Source organism: Parambassis ranga, chromosome 15, assembly GCF_900634625.1.
Source record: "Parambassis ranga chromosome 15, fParRan2.1, whole genome shotgun sequence".
In the NCBI taxonomy this organism is placed as follows: domain Eukaryota; kingdom Metazoa; phylum Chordata; class Actinopteri; family Ambassidae; genus Parambassis; species Parambassis ranga.
This window is the reverse complement of record NC_041035.1, coordinates 16,620,410-16,638,153: the sequence shown is the minus strand read 5'-3', so window position 1 is coordinate 16,638,153 and position 17,744 is coordinate 16,620,410. Positions and strand designations below refer to the sequence as shown.

At 44.4% G+C, this 17,744-nt stretch overlaps 3 protein-coding genes across 17 annotated transcripts in view; 2 read left to right on the top strand and 1 right to left on the bottom strand.

The window, feature by feature from the left end:
• Positions 1-617: 617 nt before the first annotated feature.
• LOC114447582 (coiled-coil domain-containing protein 177) lies at positions 618-2,327 on the bottom strand. Its single transcript, XM_028423951.1, has one exon. The coding sequence runs from the start codon at positions 2,325-2,327 to the stop codon at positions 618-620; it is 1,710 nt and encodes a 569-aa protein (XP_028279752.1).
• A 509-nt stretch (positions 2,328-2,836) lies between these two features.
• Positions 2,837-9,008, top strand: nsmce4a (NSE4A component of SMC5/6 complex). 4 transcript variants are annotated; one of them, XM_028423426.1, is made up of 12 exons: positions 2,855-2,933; positions 3,468-3,568; positions 4,080-4,310; positions 4,404-4,484; positions 4,618-4,748; positions 5,944-6,095; positions 6,245-6,344; positions 8,112-8,202; positions 8,289-8,383; positions 8,464-8,512; positions 8,614-8,699; positions 8,782-9,008. In XM_028423426.1, the coding sequence occupies exons 3-12, from the start codon at positions 4,106-4,108 to the stop codon at positions 8,845-8,847; spliced, it is 1,056 nt and encodes a 351-aa protein (XP_028279227.1). In that variant the 5' UTR covers positions 2,855-2,933; positions 3,468-3,568; positions 4,080-4,105; the 3' UTR covers positions 8,848-9,008. The 4 variants fall into 4 exon arrangements, with proteins under 4 accessions (XP_028279230.1, XP_028279227.1, XP_028279228.1 ...); XM_028423429.1 differs by lacking the exon at positions 3,468-3,568 and having other exon boundaries at positions 2,837-2,933; XM_028423427.1 differs by lacking the exons at positions 2,855-2,933; positions 3,468-3,568 and adding an exon at positions 3,584-3,793.
• A 2,546-nt stretch (positions 9,009-11,554) lies between these two features.
• The window catches only part of tacc2 (transforming, acidic coiled-coil containing protein 2), a 39,803-nt gene continuing 33,613 nt past the window's right edge, over positions 11,555-17,744 (top strand). For 10 of the 12 annotated variants that reach the window (XR_003671852.1, XM_028423984.1, XM_028423975.1 and 7 more), the window contains exons 1-4: positions 11,555-11,708; positions 13,103-13,203; positions 13,780-13,848; positions 17,106-17,344. Coding sequence is in view for 9 of the 12 variants with exons in the window: in XM_028423984.1 (XP_028279785.1) it covers positions 13,171-13,203; positions 13,780-13,848; positions 17,106-17,344 (341 nt within the window). In the remaining 3 variants the exon portion in view is untranslated. Of the gene's footprint in view, positions 11,709-13,102; positions 13,204-13,779; positions 13,849-14,570; positions 14,940-17,105; positions 17,345-17,744 lie in introns of those variants that run through there. The other 2 variants (XM_028423981.1, XM_028423982.1) reach the window with 2 other exon arrangements.

Below are 17,744 nucleotides of genomic sequence, written 5' to 3'. Positions count from 1 at the left end.
TATTGATCGATGTAATGAAACAGTCCAATACTGTAGAAAGCAATAAAAGTATACTAAACATTTCATCACTGAAGTAAGTTGTACATTTGAAATGCAAAAAAAAACAAAACACTAATCACTGACATTAATCAGACTACCTGAAAAAGATCAATGTTATGATAAATATAAGCTAAATATTAACCCCTAGTCCGGCCTCACCCACTGCAGTTTGGATCATCTCTGACTTTTCCTCGTGTTTGCACTCGTCTACCTGCTGATGGCCCTGATGTGATGTGATGTGATGTGATGTCAGTCTTCACTACAGCTACAGTTCAACTCTCTGCCTGTCTTCTAAAACCTCTTAAGCCAGTAACTGTTATTATTCTACACTGAGCACAGTCCCTGAGACAGTGGGTCATTACAGCACAGCTCATGGCCTGAGCCCTTTGTGGACATGATAATGATGTATTGGCACGTTTCATCTGCAGCTCCAACATTAATTCAGTGGCACCCCAGTTATAACACTGTCAAATACTGGACTTTGATTTTAATTTGACGGGGTGATGCTTTATGTCTGGATGTCTGAATGTATTCTACCCTATGAGCAGAAATACTGATGTGAACAGTCTTTAAATCTGTCACAGCTTCATGCGGCTGATGGATGCAGTCAGCTGAGCTTCCAGGGCCATCTGATCAAAGGTTCGCGTGTGTGTCTGCTGCCTCACTCTGTCCCTCATGTGAAAGGATGCCCGGGCAAGCCTCTGTGCCTCCTCCTGTATCTGGTCTCTCTGTCTTCGCAGCCTCTCCCTCTTCCAGTCCTTCATGTAGAGGTAGCTCTCTCTGACCTTCCTCACTGCCTCCTCCTCTCTCTGAATCTGCTCTCGGAGCTTCTGGTGGCAGAGCTGCCTGTGGCTGTTGTGCTGCTGTGTCTGCTGAGCTCTGTTCCTGTGCTGCGCAGAGGCGTGCAGGGAGGCTCTTTCCATGCGGCGCTGGCTCAGTTGGACCAGGATCCGTTTGTGTGTGAGCTGCTGGATGCTTTGAAGCTTGGCCCTTAGTTGTGCTTTTTGAATCTGCTCCTCCTCCCGGGCCGCCCGCTCCTGCAGCTCCCTCAGCCTTGCTTCTATGAGCTGGGCCCGCTTCTCACAGGAGTGCTGCAACTTCTTGTCCAGGGCTGTCTTCATCTGTGCCTCCTGTTCCTCCACCTGTTGCACTATCTGCTGTTTCAGCAGGACGTGTCGAAGCTGCTCCCTTCGATTTTCCTCCTGCAGCCTCTTGCGCTCCTTCCTCTCCTGAAACACTCTCCTCCTCAAGGCCCTCTCATCTCTCTCCATTGCCACCTGTATGTCCCTTTCACACTGCCTTTTCTCCACCTCCTCTTTTTCTCTCAGCAGCTTCTCCTGGTAGCATTTGCGCTTCTCTGCCTCTTTCTGTGCACTCTCCATCTTTTCTCTGCGTTCTGCCTCCACCTCCTCCTTCAGCCTCCTCCAGCGGTCCTCTTGCATCAGCACCTCCTGCTCAAGTTGTTCTGTTTTCTCCTTCTCCTGACACTCCCTCAGCCTCCTTCGAGCCTCCAGCTCTTTGTGCCAGCGCTTTATGCTCTGCTTCAGCTGCCTCCTCCTCTGTTTTTCTGCTTCAGCCTCCTGGGCCTCCTCCTGCCTGCGAGCCTCTTGTCGCTCCAGTTCCTCCTGCTGACAGATCTTCAGACGAGCCTGCTCCTCCTGATACTTCACCAGCATGAGAGCTGCGATCTTACGGTCTCTCTCTGATATAGTGACGCACATCTCCTTATTGATGTCCTTAGCAAGTCTTTGCACTTTCTTCTCAGTCGCTGGGGAGTGCCTGAGGTCTCCCAGGTTGAAGCTGCAGACTGTGCTCCTGTCTCGGTCTCTCTTGCCAGCAGCAGAGCAGGAGGATCTGCTGGCAGATTTCCCTTTCAGGCACAGATCTGCGTAGGGGATGGGCCCTGTTGTCTGCCAGTCTGTTGAGTGATCCTTCAGTTTAGTGTCAGGCAGCAGCACTGAGGCTTTATCGCTGCCTGGCCGCTTGCTCCCTGCTACCTGGATAATCCTCTCCCGCTCCTCTCGGCACATTTGTAAAAGCCTCATTCGCTCCTTTTCATATGATTCATGCATAACTTTCATCGCCTCAAAAGGCGCAGCACGCTGTTCTGGAATCAGCTCGTTCAGCGACTTGATCAGAAGTTGCACTGGTTTTATTCCGAGTCGTGCGCAGGACTCCAGTGAGCGGGGGCTCGTCAACACATAGCGACTCCTCTCTGCTCCCGCCGACTGAAAGTTGTTCAGGTCCAAACAGGGCACGGGGGAGCTGGATCTCACCTCAGCCATCATAAAAAGCAGCTGTCAGGTTACCTCGATGTGACGGTCAGGTGTCCAGAAGTTGTCGTGCTCCGTGCGCTACTACTGCGCGTTCTTCCGGTTGTCCTGCACAGGGAGGTCAGGACGGGATTAGCTGCGTCTTTCCAGACAATCTGTCTCACCTGCAGCGAATCAAATCGAGGCTTGAAATGCGCCCTTTAAATATTTAAATCTTATCTATAAACCACACGCGTTAACTGCGAATATACAGCATGTTTAATAGATTTGCCCCTAAACTTTAGTTACACATATTACAGTGAGTCTGAACATGGAAGTTAAAAAATCCTTGACTTTTTAACAAGCGAAGAAAAACACTTAAAACTTGCAAATAAACCTTAAATAAATCAATGTACCTTAAGCCGACAGGTCGCGTCGAGCAGCTGAAAGTGATGGATGTGACGCTTTTTGTTACCATAACAACAGCAGAGGGACACGTGGTAAAAAGCGTCCCTGATAGTTTTGTTATAGCGCGCCGCCTAACGGTGGACTCCGGGGTGACCACACAGTTTACTGACCTGCTTCACACAGGAGGACTACAGAAGCTGGTTCCACACTCGTCAGACATTTTTTAAGTGAATAGTAAGTGATTTGTTACAAACTCTGATTTTATGTGATCGCCTTCAGTTATATATTGTTATAATATACATTTAACTTGTAAGTATATTATTGATAAAAATGGTGTCCTATTATTCCCTAAGTTATTGATCTGGTAGTTGTGAAATAAGTAACAGTAAAGTCTGACTAAATAAGAACTTTTAACAAAATAAAACCATAGCAAATCCATGCTAATGTTTTTATTTGATTTTATTGCTTACACAACAAGGTTCAACTAATAGACACAACTGACCTGTTTAACCAGTCATCTTAAATTATCCAGAAGCCCCAGTATTGCCATATATTTTTTTAAAAAAGAGACTCTGTATTTGTGGAGCTGCTATGTAATCTGATTACACTTGTTAGACTATAATTTGAAAACTAACCTGTGGTGAAGATGATGGTTACATAATCGCAATAATAATCCTGTATTAGCTTTTTTTTTTAAATAATTACATATAACTGACTAAAGTCATTTCAAGTTAATCTTAACGCCATCGTCACCATGTGTCCCTGAAGGTTTTGTGTGGATGAATGGGGCGCCATAATGTGAAGCTAACTTCGTTCAGCCAGCGCTCGTAACTTGATCCTGGCGCGCCTGCTGCCTTCTTGATTCACGGGTACGTTTTATTGCTGTATTCTGGATTAAACACACTAACCTAGTTTCGCGCTACGACTCAGCCCGGTGTTAGTGCAAGGGAGTCAAAATGTTTCACCCCCTAAACTAAGCTGTGGTTGCTGCTAGTGTTTTCTATTCTAACAAACGTCTGCTAGCGTTAGCACAGATCAGAGCATGCACAGGATGGTAAACAGTTCACAACTTCCGCATCTGCGTTAGCCGTCCGGTAAGACAGTCCTCAGGCTTTAATAGCAGCCGTATTGCTTCTCGTTAACTCATTTGTAATCCGAAATCATTAAATCTAACTTGTCGTATTAATTTAAATTTGTTTACTTGGGAGTATTTTGTGCTATTTGTTTAACCGTTTACAACTCCGGCTATGCTAGGTGCACACGTTGAGGGTCAGAGTCTGTACTTTTTTTCATCATGAGTTGCTGCCAGATTGTTGTTATTGAGCTACAGCGGGGACAGCGTTTGTTTACATTGACGTGTTTCTCTGTCATAACACACAGTTCATCCAAAAAAAACTCACTACAAAATGAAGAGAGCCAGAAGTGGCGGCGACGAGGACGCTCCCAGACAGAATGGTTCCGCTGGCCGGAGGACAGAGGACCAGCATCCTGGGGACGCTGAGGGAGAGGGATCAGACTTCGGCCCAGCTGATTTACAAAATAATGAGAACGATCCGAGTCTCAGGAGGGAGATACGGAGCAAATACAGAGAGCTCATCAGCTCAGTGCAGCGTGAGTAGTTACACACATGGAGCTTAAAGGTGTTGTTGTTGTTTTTGTTGACAAATCTTTGATGTGCTTCCTTTTTGTGTTGTTGTTTTCCAGAGAACAGAGAAGATATGCTGAGCCCATCCAACAACAAGCTCACAGAGGTTTTAGAGGAAGCAAACCAACTTTTTAAAGATGGTATGTGAGACCACTGGTTTTTTTTTTCAATTTCTGGTTGCATTTCCAGCAACAGTTACATGATAATAAAACAATAATACCTGCAGGTTTGTTGAATAACAGTAACTAAAAACATTATTCTTTTCTTTGTCAGTGCGGCAGGCAAGAGAAGCAGCTCTGGATGCTCAGCTGCTCGTCATGGCCACAGACCTGGGGAAGGAGAAAGCCGGCCAGCTGTTTTCTGAGGGAACTGCGTTCGATCCTGCTGCATTTACAGAGCATCTTGTGAGTATATTTGTTGTAGTGTGTGTCTGTGTATATATTTTCTGTATTTATGTTTTAGGTAATAAAATGTAGGTAATTTTTGACATGGAGCTGATAAATTGGTCGCTCGGTGCGTTGGACAAAATTTTCACACAAAGGAAAACATCACCGGGAGAACCCCTCTGCCCCGAAGGGACATTCGCTGTGGGATATGTCAGTGACTCCTGGGACTCCTGGCGTCTGGTATGTCTTGAAGTGCTGTCTCTAGATGATGTGGAGGATCTATTCATCTATTGAACATTGGTAGTAGGAATAATTCTGAATTGCGCAGGAGTTGCCCTGCTGTATCGAAGAATTGGGAAAGCCGCTGCTGGCAAATTGCCACTACCGCTAAACGTGGACACAAAACAAGTCCCTGGGCCCATGGAACCTCGGCTGACGGAATTGCATCAGATGATGGGCCGGATTGAGGGGCTGATTTGCGATATTTCAGCTCGTTCCGGGGAGGGATGGAAACAGATGGACAACATCGGAAGATGGTCCAAACACCTGAGGATCTCGGTGGAAGGAATATTTGCCAAGCTGGAGGAGATGTCGAAGCTTCTCCATGCACGAATGAGCACTGAGGCCAGAATGATCGATTGATTACTGATCGATCTGGGCAAATTAATTACAAATTGAAAATTGTTGTTATGATTTTGGCTAGTTTTCGTCTGTCCCTCTCCCGGCTTTGAAGAATAGCCCAGCAGCTGTGCTCCTATCTGACTCCTGTGTAACTCCTATCTCCCTTCAAGGACAACTCATGTACTGCCCTGAAAACCTCTTGGCGGCACATACACTCCCCTCCCTTCCTTCACGTCTGCCTCCATATCTGTTGTTTTCCTCCCTCACCCTCTGTGTGCATGAAAAAATTTCATCACGTTACCACGTGTACTGTAATCAAGTGTCACTGTCATTATGTGATTGTGTTGTTTGTATGTATCGCAAACTAATTTTCGAGAGCCAATAGGGCGCCTAGTACGGACGCCCTGGTAGGACGCTTTGGTGCACTCGTGCACTAAACACCAAGGCAAATTCCTAGTAATGTGATTCTTCACTTACATGGCAATAAACTCGATTCTGATTCTGTTTCTGATTCAGGTGTTCTTACAGATTGTAAAAGTTTACCACGTTGCACCATAAATAACGGTTTGAATGCCTCTCTTTTCTTTCACAGTTGTCTTTCATGGGTATCAATCGGCTAGAAGAGGGGGACGAGGAGCAGCAGAATGGAAGTACTTTCGGGGGGTACCTGCCTCAGGATGCCTGGCACAGGCTGTCCAGGAGAGCAGAGTGCTGTTTCAGGACAGCTCCCTCTTTCCACTACATGTGAGTGCAAGTCAGTTTGTTACAGTACCAGCAGACTTGAAATAGTTTATATTTGTCACCTTTTTCTGCTGCCACTGAAATACTTAAAGAGGATTAGACATGTGTTTTTTGTTCACTGTAGTGTTTCTTTCTCTGGTTCTTTGTGTCAGGATGGGATCGTTTCATGCTGAACCTCCTCCTCCAAAACAAAGAATAGAACGGCAAAGGAAGGCACTCACTACTGAAGCCAAAAGGACAGTGCCTACACAGGTAGATGTAGCACCACCCTGTCAAACTATACGCTTTATCTACACTCAACAAAAATATAAACGCAACACTTTTGTTTTTGCTCCCATGTTTCATGAGATGGACTTGAAGATCTAAACTTCATTCCAGATACACAATATTACCATTCCTCTCAAACATTGTTCACAAATCTGTCTAAATGTGTGATAGTGAGCACTTCTGCTTTGCTGAGATAATCCATCCCACCTCACAGGTGTGCCACATCAAGATGCTGATCTGACATCATGATTAGTGCACAGGTGTACCTCAAACTGCCCACAATAAAAGGCCACCCTGAAATGTGCAGTTTTGTCTCACAGCAAAATGCCACAGATGCCACAAGCATTGAGGGAGCGTGCAATTGGCATGCTGACAGCAGGAATGTCAACCAGATCTGTTGCTCGTGCATTGAATGTTCATTTCTCCACCATAAGCCGTCTCCAAAGGCGTTTCAGAGAATATGGCAGTACATCCAACCGGCCTCACAACCACAGACCACGAGTAACCACACCAGCCCAGGACCTCCACATCCAGCAGGTTCACCTCCGAGATCGTCTGAGACCAGCCACTCAGACAGCTGCTGAAACAATTGGTTTGCATAACCAAACAATTTCTGCACAAACTGTCAGAAACCGTCTCAGGGAAGCTCAACTGCATGCTCGTCGTCCTCATCGGGGTCTTAACCTGACTCCAGATCGTCGCCGTAACAGACTTGAGTGGGCAAATGCTCACATTCGATGGCGTCTAGCACGTTGGAGAGGTGTTCTCTTCACGGATGAATCTCGGTTTACATTGTTCAGGGCAGATGGCAGACAGCGTGTGTGGCGTCGTGTGGGTGAGCGCTTTGCTGATGTCAATGTTGTGGATCGAGTGGCCCATGGTGGTGGTGGGGTCATGGTATGGGCAGGCATCTGTTATGGACGAAGAACACAGGTGCATTTTATTGATGGCATTTTGAATGCACAGAGATACCGTGATGAGATCCTGAGGCCCATTGTTGTGCCATACATCCATGAACATCACCTCATGTTTCAGCAAGATAATGCACGGCCCCATGTTGCAAGGATCTGTACACAATTCTTGGAAGCTGAAAATGTCCCAGTTCTTGCATGGCCAGCATACTCACCGGACATGTCACCCATTGAACATGTTTGGGATGTGCTTGACCGGCGTATACGACAGCGTGCACCAGTTCCCACTAATATCCAGCAACTTCGCACAGCCATTGAAGAGGAGTGGACCAACATTCCACAGGCCACAATAGACAATCTGATAAACTCTATGCGAAGAAGATGTGTTGCACTGCATGAGGCAAATGGTGGTCACACCAGATACTGACTGGTTCTGAGTCCCCAGACCGCCAATAAAGCAGAAACAAAATGCACATTTCAGGGTGGCCTTTTATTGTGGGCAGTTTAAGGTACACCTGTGCACTAATCATGATGTCAGATCAGCATCTTGATGTGGCACACCTGTGAGGTGGGATGGATTATCTCAGCAAAGCAGAAGTGCTCACTATCACACATTTAGACAGATTTGTGAACAATGTTTGAGAGGAATGGTAATATTGTGTATCTGGAATGAAGTTTAGATCTTCAAGTCCATCTCATGAAACATGGGAGCAAAAACAAAAGTGTTGCGTTTATATTTTTGTTGAGTGTATATAATGTGGTACTTTGTTTATGTGTGTGGAGGCTGAGGGTTTGGATGGGAGCTAGATACTTACTGCATTATGTTGTTGTTTTTTGTCAGCTGAAGAAAATGGAAACATCCCATCAGGAAGCGACAGAGAAAGAGGTGGAAAGGATCCTGGGATGCCTGAAGCGTTATTATGAAGATGACCGTGAGTTCAAAGTGGACATGCACATATCAAAATTGGGCTAATTTAAAAAAAAAAACTTTGCTCACATGTGCCTGTTTCTATTACAGCAGCATCACCGATATCATATTTTGAGTTTGTCATTGACCCCAAGTCGTTTGCCCGGACGGTAGAGAACATTTTCCACACATCTTTTCTAATCAGGGTGAGGCAGTGATAAATCTATTATCTTTGTGCGCCCTCTAGTGGCTGTAGGCAGGTGTAACAGCATGCTTTGTGTTACAGGATGATTTGGCACGGTTATATCTGAATGATGAGAAACTGCCATGTATAGGTGAGAATATGTCACTTTTTTCTATTATTCCAACACAGGATGAAAAAAACAATATGTCTGGAGGTTAAATATTGAATCAGAGTTTTGTGTTTTGTTTTCAGCGCATGTAGAAGAGGGGGAGGTAGAGGCTGAAGGCTCAGGCCGCCGTAAACAGTGCATCATGTCCCTCTGCGAGGAAACGTGGAAGGTTAGCAACAGTACAAGAGTTAATATAAAAGATATTATGTGGCAGTGAAAATAATTTTGTGCTTTGTTTTTTTTTTTACCAGGAAATCATCGATGCCTTTGACATCCAAGAAAGCATGATTCCTCCTCCAGAAGTAGATGATGAGTGATGGAACACACCACAGTCTATATATTGTTTTTAGATCTACTGTTCTTTTAAAGCATAAACAAATAAGGCAAATTGCCAGAATAAGCTGCACAATTTGCACAAATTGTTACATTTTTAGAAGTTTTTTACAATTTGAACAATAAAATAAAAACGTTGGGTTCAGCATTGTCTTTTTATGGATATGAAAATATATACTGTAAAAAGTCAATATTCTGAACATTTTTCCAGTTGTGTGGGTTATTCAATTTTCTGTACAATTGAAAACAAATAGCAATTGCCATAGAACATGTTGGGTTACAATTTTATATATATATATATTTATATTTTTGTATACATGCCTTCATTATTAATCGTAGCTCTTTGGTTGCTCTGCCTTCCACAGGTGCTCTGTTGGATTCACTTTATGACACACATAAGGTTTTAGTTTTTATTTACTAATGATTGTTGCAGCACACAGGACTGCTGAAAGTTATTTGAGTAAGAGTGATATTTTTATTTAGTATTTGTATGAACAAACCTGCACTGATAGCACCGTGCACAGCCTGTTTACCATCCGCCCTTCACCTTTTGCACCTATGCAGCCGATGTAATAGATGACCATTGTGGAATTACTGTGGCAGTGATGATCATGTCTACTGCAAATCTGATTCAAACATGTATTATGGTGTCTGTTACCAGTATTTATGTGGTTTATTTACAGGCTTTTGAATGTATCATGTTGCAGTTTGTTCTATTTGTCTAATAATTCTCCTTTTAAGATAAATTACTCAGATAGTTTGTAATGGTTAGGCAGCGTTAAACAGTCTCGTTTTTGAGTAAGCCAAAGCGGCTTTATGTTATGGTGTTGCAAGCTCAGAAAATTGAGAACCACTGCAGTGGAGTAACAGCATTGATTTGGGATTGAAATTGCCCTTACTATATTGTTAAGTCTCACTGAATGTTGTTTTTCCACCCACACACTGCATTGTGTGCAGCAGTGGCGCAGTGGTATAGCAGGGTTGTCCCATAACCGGAAGGTTGGTGGTTCAACCCCAACTCCTCCCTAGTCACTGTTGTGTGTCCTTGGGCAAGACACTTTACCTGCATAGCCTCCAGTGTACTCACTGGTGTATGGTGCTCTTTTCTGGGCTGCCTTAAGCAATTTCCCCATTGTGGGACTAATAAAGGTTTCAATTATTATTATTATTATTATTATTGCCTAAAAATGTATGATTTCAATATGTGTGCAGTGTTGCAACAAATTTTTCCTTTATTAGTAAACTGCCTTTTATTTACAGTCAGGAGCCATCATCTCATTATCATTTTGTAAGTATGAGCAAAAAGGTGGTGTGGAACAACAGCATTAATTATGCATTTTATTTTTAGGTTTCTCTCTTGCTCTATTTTGGCTGAGTGAACTCAGATTTATTTGGTTGAACACACTGCGTTCTCGTCATGATGAGGTACCACCATCATCCTTTCCATCTCTTGGGTCTTTTAAAGGGACAGGCGCACTTCATGCAGCCTCCCATCTCTCCTTCTGTGAACATTTTTCCCTCCAAAGCAGAGCATCCCTCTGCTCTTCCTTTGCAGTTGTGTGACGCTAATCTGCACATGAGGCTGTAGAGAGAGTAGCTCCTTTTCACGTTTCATTTGATTTAGGTTAGATTTTTTTATTTTTTTTTATATATAACAGTGGCTTGCAAATATATGTCAGGGAAGCACCATGGGCGATGCAGTGCAGAGCATTTATTAGTCACTGAGGCACACGCTCACACAGACAGAGGCGTGCACACACTCGCTCCTCCAGAGATCTGCCTGCATTGCTTTGGCAATGCTGAGTCTGACTGATAACGATGCAGTTCTGCAAAAAGGTGCTTTGCCAGCCGTGTAGTGCCAGAGTCACTTCACCAGAGGAGGACATGGAATACAAGATGGGGAGCTGCATCGGAATCGCACGCAGTCAGGTAAACAGAGCTGTGGAACAGGGGCTTTCTGCAGTGTAGCAGCAATGTTTGTGTGACAGCAGAAATGGCACGCAAGAGGAGGAAGAAAATAGATTTTTATTGGGCATTAAAGCTGAGTCTTACACTGGATAAGGCAGGGAGAGAGAATTGTGCTGGAGGAGGGGCGATGTCAGCTGAGAATAGGAGCTGTGAGTAGGGGGTGAGGAAGGGAGGAGCTGAGTGGGTGATGCTGATTGTATAGTGGAGGATGATGGATGCAGGATTACACATTTTAAAGTGTTTATGTATAAGATCCACTGCACCTGAATGACAGGTGAGACAGGAGAAACCTGCAAGGCACAGTGGGAGGTATAGCAAGCAGGCGTAGGCAGTGATGTCAAAGCTGATCAAATCAGTTATTTATAGGGATGATGATAAGTCTGCTGTCTCCTCTACTCAGCTGAAGACGGCCTGTGATGATAGAAGCAGATAATAGACAATCCAAAAGTCTGTTTTTATTCAATGTCCGTAACGTTTGGTGGGAGTGTTACTCCAAAGATGAAAGAGCACCACACTGAAACTGTGAAGGTGATGTGAAAGAATGTAACAGGTGGTCTGCAGCCTTTCACATGATCAGTCAGGAGGGGAGCTGTGGGAGCCTTCATCATGCCGTCCAGCTTTTGTTTGTTTACCTCCCTATAAGCAGACATGGCCTCCCCAGCTCTGGTTCAGTCTCCTCCCCTTCCCTCGGTCCTGTCCCCACTTCTGCCCTGGTGTCCTGCGTCCAGAGCACAGAGCAAAAAATAGCATCAGACACACACACACCGGAGGCTCCTCAGAAGACCGGACAGAAACACCGGCCTTGGGTCTGACAGTAAACACAGACTGGAGGGGTTTGTCAAAGCTGGGGGCTGGCACTGTATGTTTGTTTGGAGTGGTGAGTAGTTTGTTGCTGGTGAGTTGCAGCTGTGGTGCAGATGATTCAGATTATTTGCTTTGTTTACAGTGGTGTTTCACATGGAGGAAGGTCAGAATGTGAAAATGGAGGCGGAACGGGGTGAAAGGTGGAGATTGTTAAGTCTTGCTTTGGAATAATGTGACTGCTTCTATCAGCATCTGTGGGCCATGTTCACCTGTTTGTTGTTCCTGCTTTGATGAATATGTACGTATTTGTATCATCTGAGGAACATTAGCTAAACAACTGGATATTTAGTTTAGAGGTGTGTGTGTCACACTCAGGGCAGGAAATGCTAAACCCATACTGTAGGTGTCTAAGCACTGACACATGGTCATACCCCAGGAGGAGCTTAAGAGATGGCTCATGTTGATTGATGGACAGGAATTGATGAGGTGGCAAGTGACCTGGCATCAGCATAATCATATGATTCCCACACACAGTGCTTTCTGTACTGCCAAAACCCCCCGAAACACTGCCGCCAGTTAAAGTGCTCACACACGAGTCAGTGTCAGGCTGAAATTACACCCCATTCACGCAAATAGCAAGCAGGCGAGCATGGAGGCTGACACACACCAGTGAGAATTAAGATGTGAGGAGGAGATTAGGACTAAAAAAATAATAATTTAAGGTCAAAAATAACCTCTGTGTTTGTTGTAATGATGAAGTGTGCATGACAAATTGTTCATAAGACTGGAATAAAGTCTAACAGCAGTGAAGAGGGCAGATCTCTATTTATAAAGTACTGCACATTCAGGTCAGTGCTTTCTGACTAAACACAGAGCTGCCATACAGTCCCTGCAGTCATACAAGGAATGCACAAACAACCTTTCTGAGGCATGCGTTTGCTGCCCAGCTGCAACACAACAAAGAAGCGTGCTCCAAAGAGAGTGGATATTATATCAATCAACGTCGAGCTGCCCTCCTTAACACGGAACCATTTACAATCTCTCCTGTCCACGGTGGATTAGAGATACTCCTGAATAATTTCAATAGTCGTGACCCTACCTGGTGTAACAGATTGACCACAACTGGAGCCAAGAGACACCCCAGTCTTGTTATTTAACAGACTGTAGGTGTTCTCATTCAGGTTTCAGTAGCTTTCTGCAGCAGGAGATGAATTTTCAAACCTTTCTTGATGGACATTCTCTCAGTGACATTCTCTCACATTAGCAGACATGCAGTCTGTACTTTGGTCCTGGTGGTAGGTCCACATACGGTAATCTCTAATACAACACACACTTATGATTCTCTCCCTCAACCTCATTCCAAACACCTCTAATCCTGTGGGGTATGAGTCCGTGGGACTTTTGAGGGCCCACTCTGTTCACTCTGTGTCTCATGCTGGAGCAGCTGATGGTCTTTTGTGTTGTCAGTGTCTTACAGCCGGCTGATGTGAGAGGCTGTTGGCGCGGGCAGTTGTGGCCCTGCAGCTGGATGAGCCATGGGGAACGAGAACAGCACAACAGAGGTGTTGGTAAGAGCAAGCTCGCCGGCATTGGATGGCTTCAGGCTGCCACCATGCTGCTGCTGCTTCTAGCACAGCAAACTAAAAGAACTAACACCTCCTGGCATGGTTACTAACTGCTGCTACAGCAAAACATGTGAGAAGTGTACAGAGCTACAGACTTTGCTTGATAGAGACCTGTCTAATGGACACTTAGATAAGATAACATTTGATTTAATATAACTGTTTAACGACTATTTAAAATGTGCCATGGATTATGTTTGCAGCTTTTTCTTTTTCAAAAAAACAAACTCTACACCTGCCTTCCCTGTGTAGGTAATTATTATATTGTAGTAAAGACAGCAAAAGAAAAATCCACATGTGACTGGAAGGACTTCAGCAGAGGAATTCAGGATTATACTAATAGGATTAACATCAACATTTGTCTCATGAGCTATATATAATCTACAATCCTTGCACCCTGCCCTGCATTTCAGTGTGAACTTGGAGACTTTGGTGATTTATGCTGCTTGTCTGTTACTCTACAGCATTTTTTTCTTTAAAAAAAGAAAATCTTTTGTTGAAATATGTCATTCCCAATTGCAGCCAGAAGATGGCGCTCCAGAAAATGTTGTTCTGTTTCCACCTAAGGAAAATCAAAATGACTCCCTACAGGTACAATGTTTTTGTGTGGGTGAAAATATGAATTTATCATTATTATTATTATTATTATTATTATTATTATTATTATTATTATTATTATTATTATTATTACATACAGCTATATGGTTTACATTGTCAAAATTATTTTTAATAATAATAATAATAATAATAATAATTTAAAGGCACAAATGCAGTTGAACTTTAAAAGCATGCATGAAATGTCAACACTTTAAGGTATATTTGTCTATTTAACTGTGATTTGGATATCATAGCTAATTGAGCATGATATTTAAAGGCTGTGACTCCCTGTGACTGCAACACTAGTCTGCGTTGGTTCCCTGGTTGTCTGCATTGTGAAGCTGTTTCAAGTGTCATGTCATTGTGACGTGGTGATGATGTCAGCATCACTAAGAGGTCAAGGCTGAACATAGAATTGTTTTTTATAAGGATTTTGTGAGTCTCTGTGGGCCCATGTGTGTTTGCATAAAGCTTACAGAGTGTAACCTGATCCCCCCTCAGGGGGTCAGTGCAGACCCGACCCTTGGCCTAAATCCCAGTGTTCACCTGCAGAGGCACTATTAGTCAGTCAGTGCAGCCAGCCAGAAGACACGGCAGCCAGAGAAGGAGAAGTGCAAAGAGAGGAGGAGGAGGAGGAGGAGGAGGAGGAAGAGTTTACAGTAGAGGGGGAGGAGAGTGCTGAGCAGCTCCTGGGGCCAGCCCATTCAGGTCTGTTTCAGGACGCAGCGCTGTGTGTGTGAGTGCATGGCAGTGTAGTGTTTCTGGAGTCCACACACACACACACACACATTGCAGGAAGCAGAGCAGCCTCATGGAAATTTAACAGGGCAGCGACAGCGACTGAAGAGAGGACGGGACAGTGAAGAGGAGGAGGAGGAAGAGGAGGAGGAAGTTAGCTGAGTCAGTACAGGAGAGGAGAGGGAGCGTCAGCAGCAGCATGTGTTGCAGCGTGTTTTTGTCGTCGCTTGGCCCCGCTTCAAAACACTGAGCCCTGCAGAGGCTGCCCGCACACTGAGCATGGTGCACGGGTAGCTGCGCTGCACTGTAGAGTCACCTTCAGGCGGCACGGTGGAGCCCCAGGCCGGGTAAGTGTCTGTGAGTCTGACATGAAGCGCGGTGGAAGTTGTCGAGTGTGTAACCAGAGCAGGACGGAGTGGACGTGGCTTCATGTTTCTGTGTCCTCCTCTCTCATGTGTCAGCCATAAAGTTTAGTTAGCACTGACACATTAGCAGCTGCTTTCTGTTTTGTTGACTAGTCACAGACAGTTTGGGGTGTTCTCCCCCCTCACTGAGCTTCCACATGCTCACACACTGACCCCAACAAAGACCTTCAGAAGAGCCACCAAGGTGCTGAAGGAGTGTTGGTTTATCTCTGTCTCTGCTGTGCTGACTGCTGCTCTGTGAGTTCATCAGTGTGTTTACTCTCCTGCTCTGACATTTGCTGCTTTTGGTGACTAGGTGAGAGATTTCAGGCAGGAAGCAGGAACCACATCACACGTCAGTAACATACATCTCTGCATGCAGGGCTGAAGGTGTGGGAGGACATGAGAGCTGAGTGACAGTCGCTCCTGAAGCAGAGCTGTGTTTTTGGGTTTCTTTTGTGCTTCTTTAATGTTTTATGTTGTGTAGCTGGCCTCCTTTTGACAAAAAAAAGGGTGCAGCAAGACTAGTCAAAATTAGAACATTTAAAAATAACCATAAATGTGGTTTGACGCACTTCTAAAGAGATAAAAGGTGTAGTATTTTTGTGTTTAAGTAAAAGCAGCGAGATCCTCCATCTGTGCTGAGTGTGGCGCACAAAGGAAGCTCTTTGTAAGGGTGACACAGGTGAGGCCAGTGACTCAGAGCCTCTCACACACACACACACACACACACACACACACACACACACACACACACACACACACAGCTTTACCTGTTAACCTTTCTCCAGTATCTACATTCAATAATAAAACCATTGAAGTGACACAAGAGCCAGCGGTGGCATTTGAAGGTGCAGGGAGTCATTATTTGTGTTTTTTTTTGTTGTTTAGTCGATTAAAAACGATCTTAAATTGTTTTCTGCATTGTAATAAGATGTTTAATGTATAATTTGTTAGCAGTCTCTGGCTGGGACCAGGCCTCCAGGCCTCAGCATCATGTAATGCAGGTGACTGGGATACAGGACGTGTGAGGAAACAGATGCACTAGCAGAGCTGTGTGCTAAGCTAAAAACAAACCCTAGCCAGTCTTGCCTCTTAGTGGTCACTTACACAGCAGCTTCTGCCCCTGCTGCTTTTAATGTTCACAGTCATTGAATGATTGGGATTATTCACTGTATAAAAGATGTTAAAATCAGTTCATGTGGAAACTCTGCATCTCATCTAGATTACATGCACAGCTCTGTTTATCCTGATGGTCACCTCTGCAGGCATGCTGTCTGCTGCTGCTTCATAAATAATGAATGAAATCTCAGCAGATCCTTAAAGCACACCACTGCACACAATGCCACCCTGTTGTATCTATGCTTGCATGATAAATGAATTAACATCTTTGAAAACATGATCTCTCATATGTGTTATGCTACATTTGTTTTGTATGTGTCTGTGCACATTTCCTCACCTGCATTTGCACACTTTAGTTTGTTTGTAGTGGGGAAAATACGTGAAAACTTTCCACCTGCATCTCCTGAGCGTATTATGAGGGAGATATTCCATCAAACAGTGGTTCAACAGTTGAGTGTTGTGGTATGAGGGGAGCATTGCTGCAACATGTTGCCATGATGCCAAGTGTTTGTGGTTAGAGTCAGAACTAAAAACAAAAAGGATTCCAGATAAGTTTTAAAAGCAAACGCCTGAAATCAAGGGACATGATCTCTGTTCTTGGCAATAATTAAACCATGTGGGACTTTATCTAGTATGACTGGTTTGTCTTTAATGGTTATTCTTAGTCACTGGGTAACTTTTTATAAAAGTGTTGATCAACCTGAAGAGGCAGGACTTTCCTTTGTTAGGCTAAAAGTCAAGTTTAGTCAAATATCATGTGTGAGTAGGAGACGTTCAGCCTCTGTGACCTTTAACGCACAACACTTAATAGTTTAACACATGGGTGGATGGTGTTTGTTCATGTGATGTTTGGATTGGCGCACTAATCTGTGGGTGTGCCTACGTTTGCCTACAACATGCTCACACTTGTTTAAGTGCACACACTCCTGTTGTAGAGACTCCAGCATGTTCAATGGCTCACTATGATTATTCTAATCTAACCCACAGTCCGGAGCTCAAACTGAGACCCAGAGGGACGACCAAACACTTCTGACTGAGACTTCCACCTGCCAGCCCAGTCTGCTGTCGGAACAAGTGCTCCCAGACGTCCCAGTTATCACCGGAGTGGAGGAGAGCAGAGGATTATCTGCAGACCAGGAGGACAAGGAGGAGCTGGAGTTTCCCCACGACCTGCTGCCCAGTTTAGATTTCAGCAGTGAGCTGAACATCTGGGAGTCCTCACTGGGGTGAGTTGAGGGACTACACACACACACACACACACACAGACAGACAGGCACACAGGTGCATAGTCACTGTTTCCATCATTCCTGTGGATGTCTGAACCCTAAGTTTTGCTTAAAATTGAAGGTTTTCCATGACACCACACACACACCATGCTTGTTTTAGTAGAGTCGTATTTCTGTTGGTTGGAAATGATAATTTCACATTTTTCACATTTACATCAGCCTTTTCTAATGTCCACTCACAGTGAAGTTTGACCGCTGACGTTTTGTGTTTATTATGCAGATGATAATGATATAAGATAAGGCTGAGACTGAGTGTAGTTTGAAACAGCAAACATACAGGAAATGAGACTGATCTGTGCAGTCTGACCTCACTAATGGCCGTCAACTGTATTGTAATTGT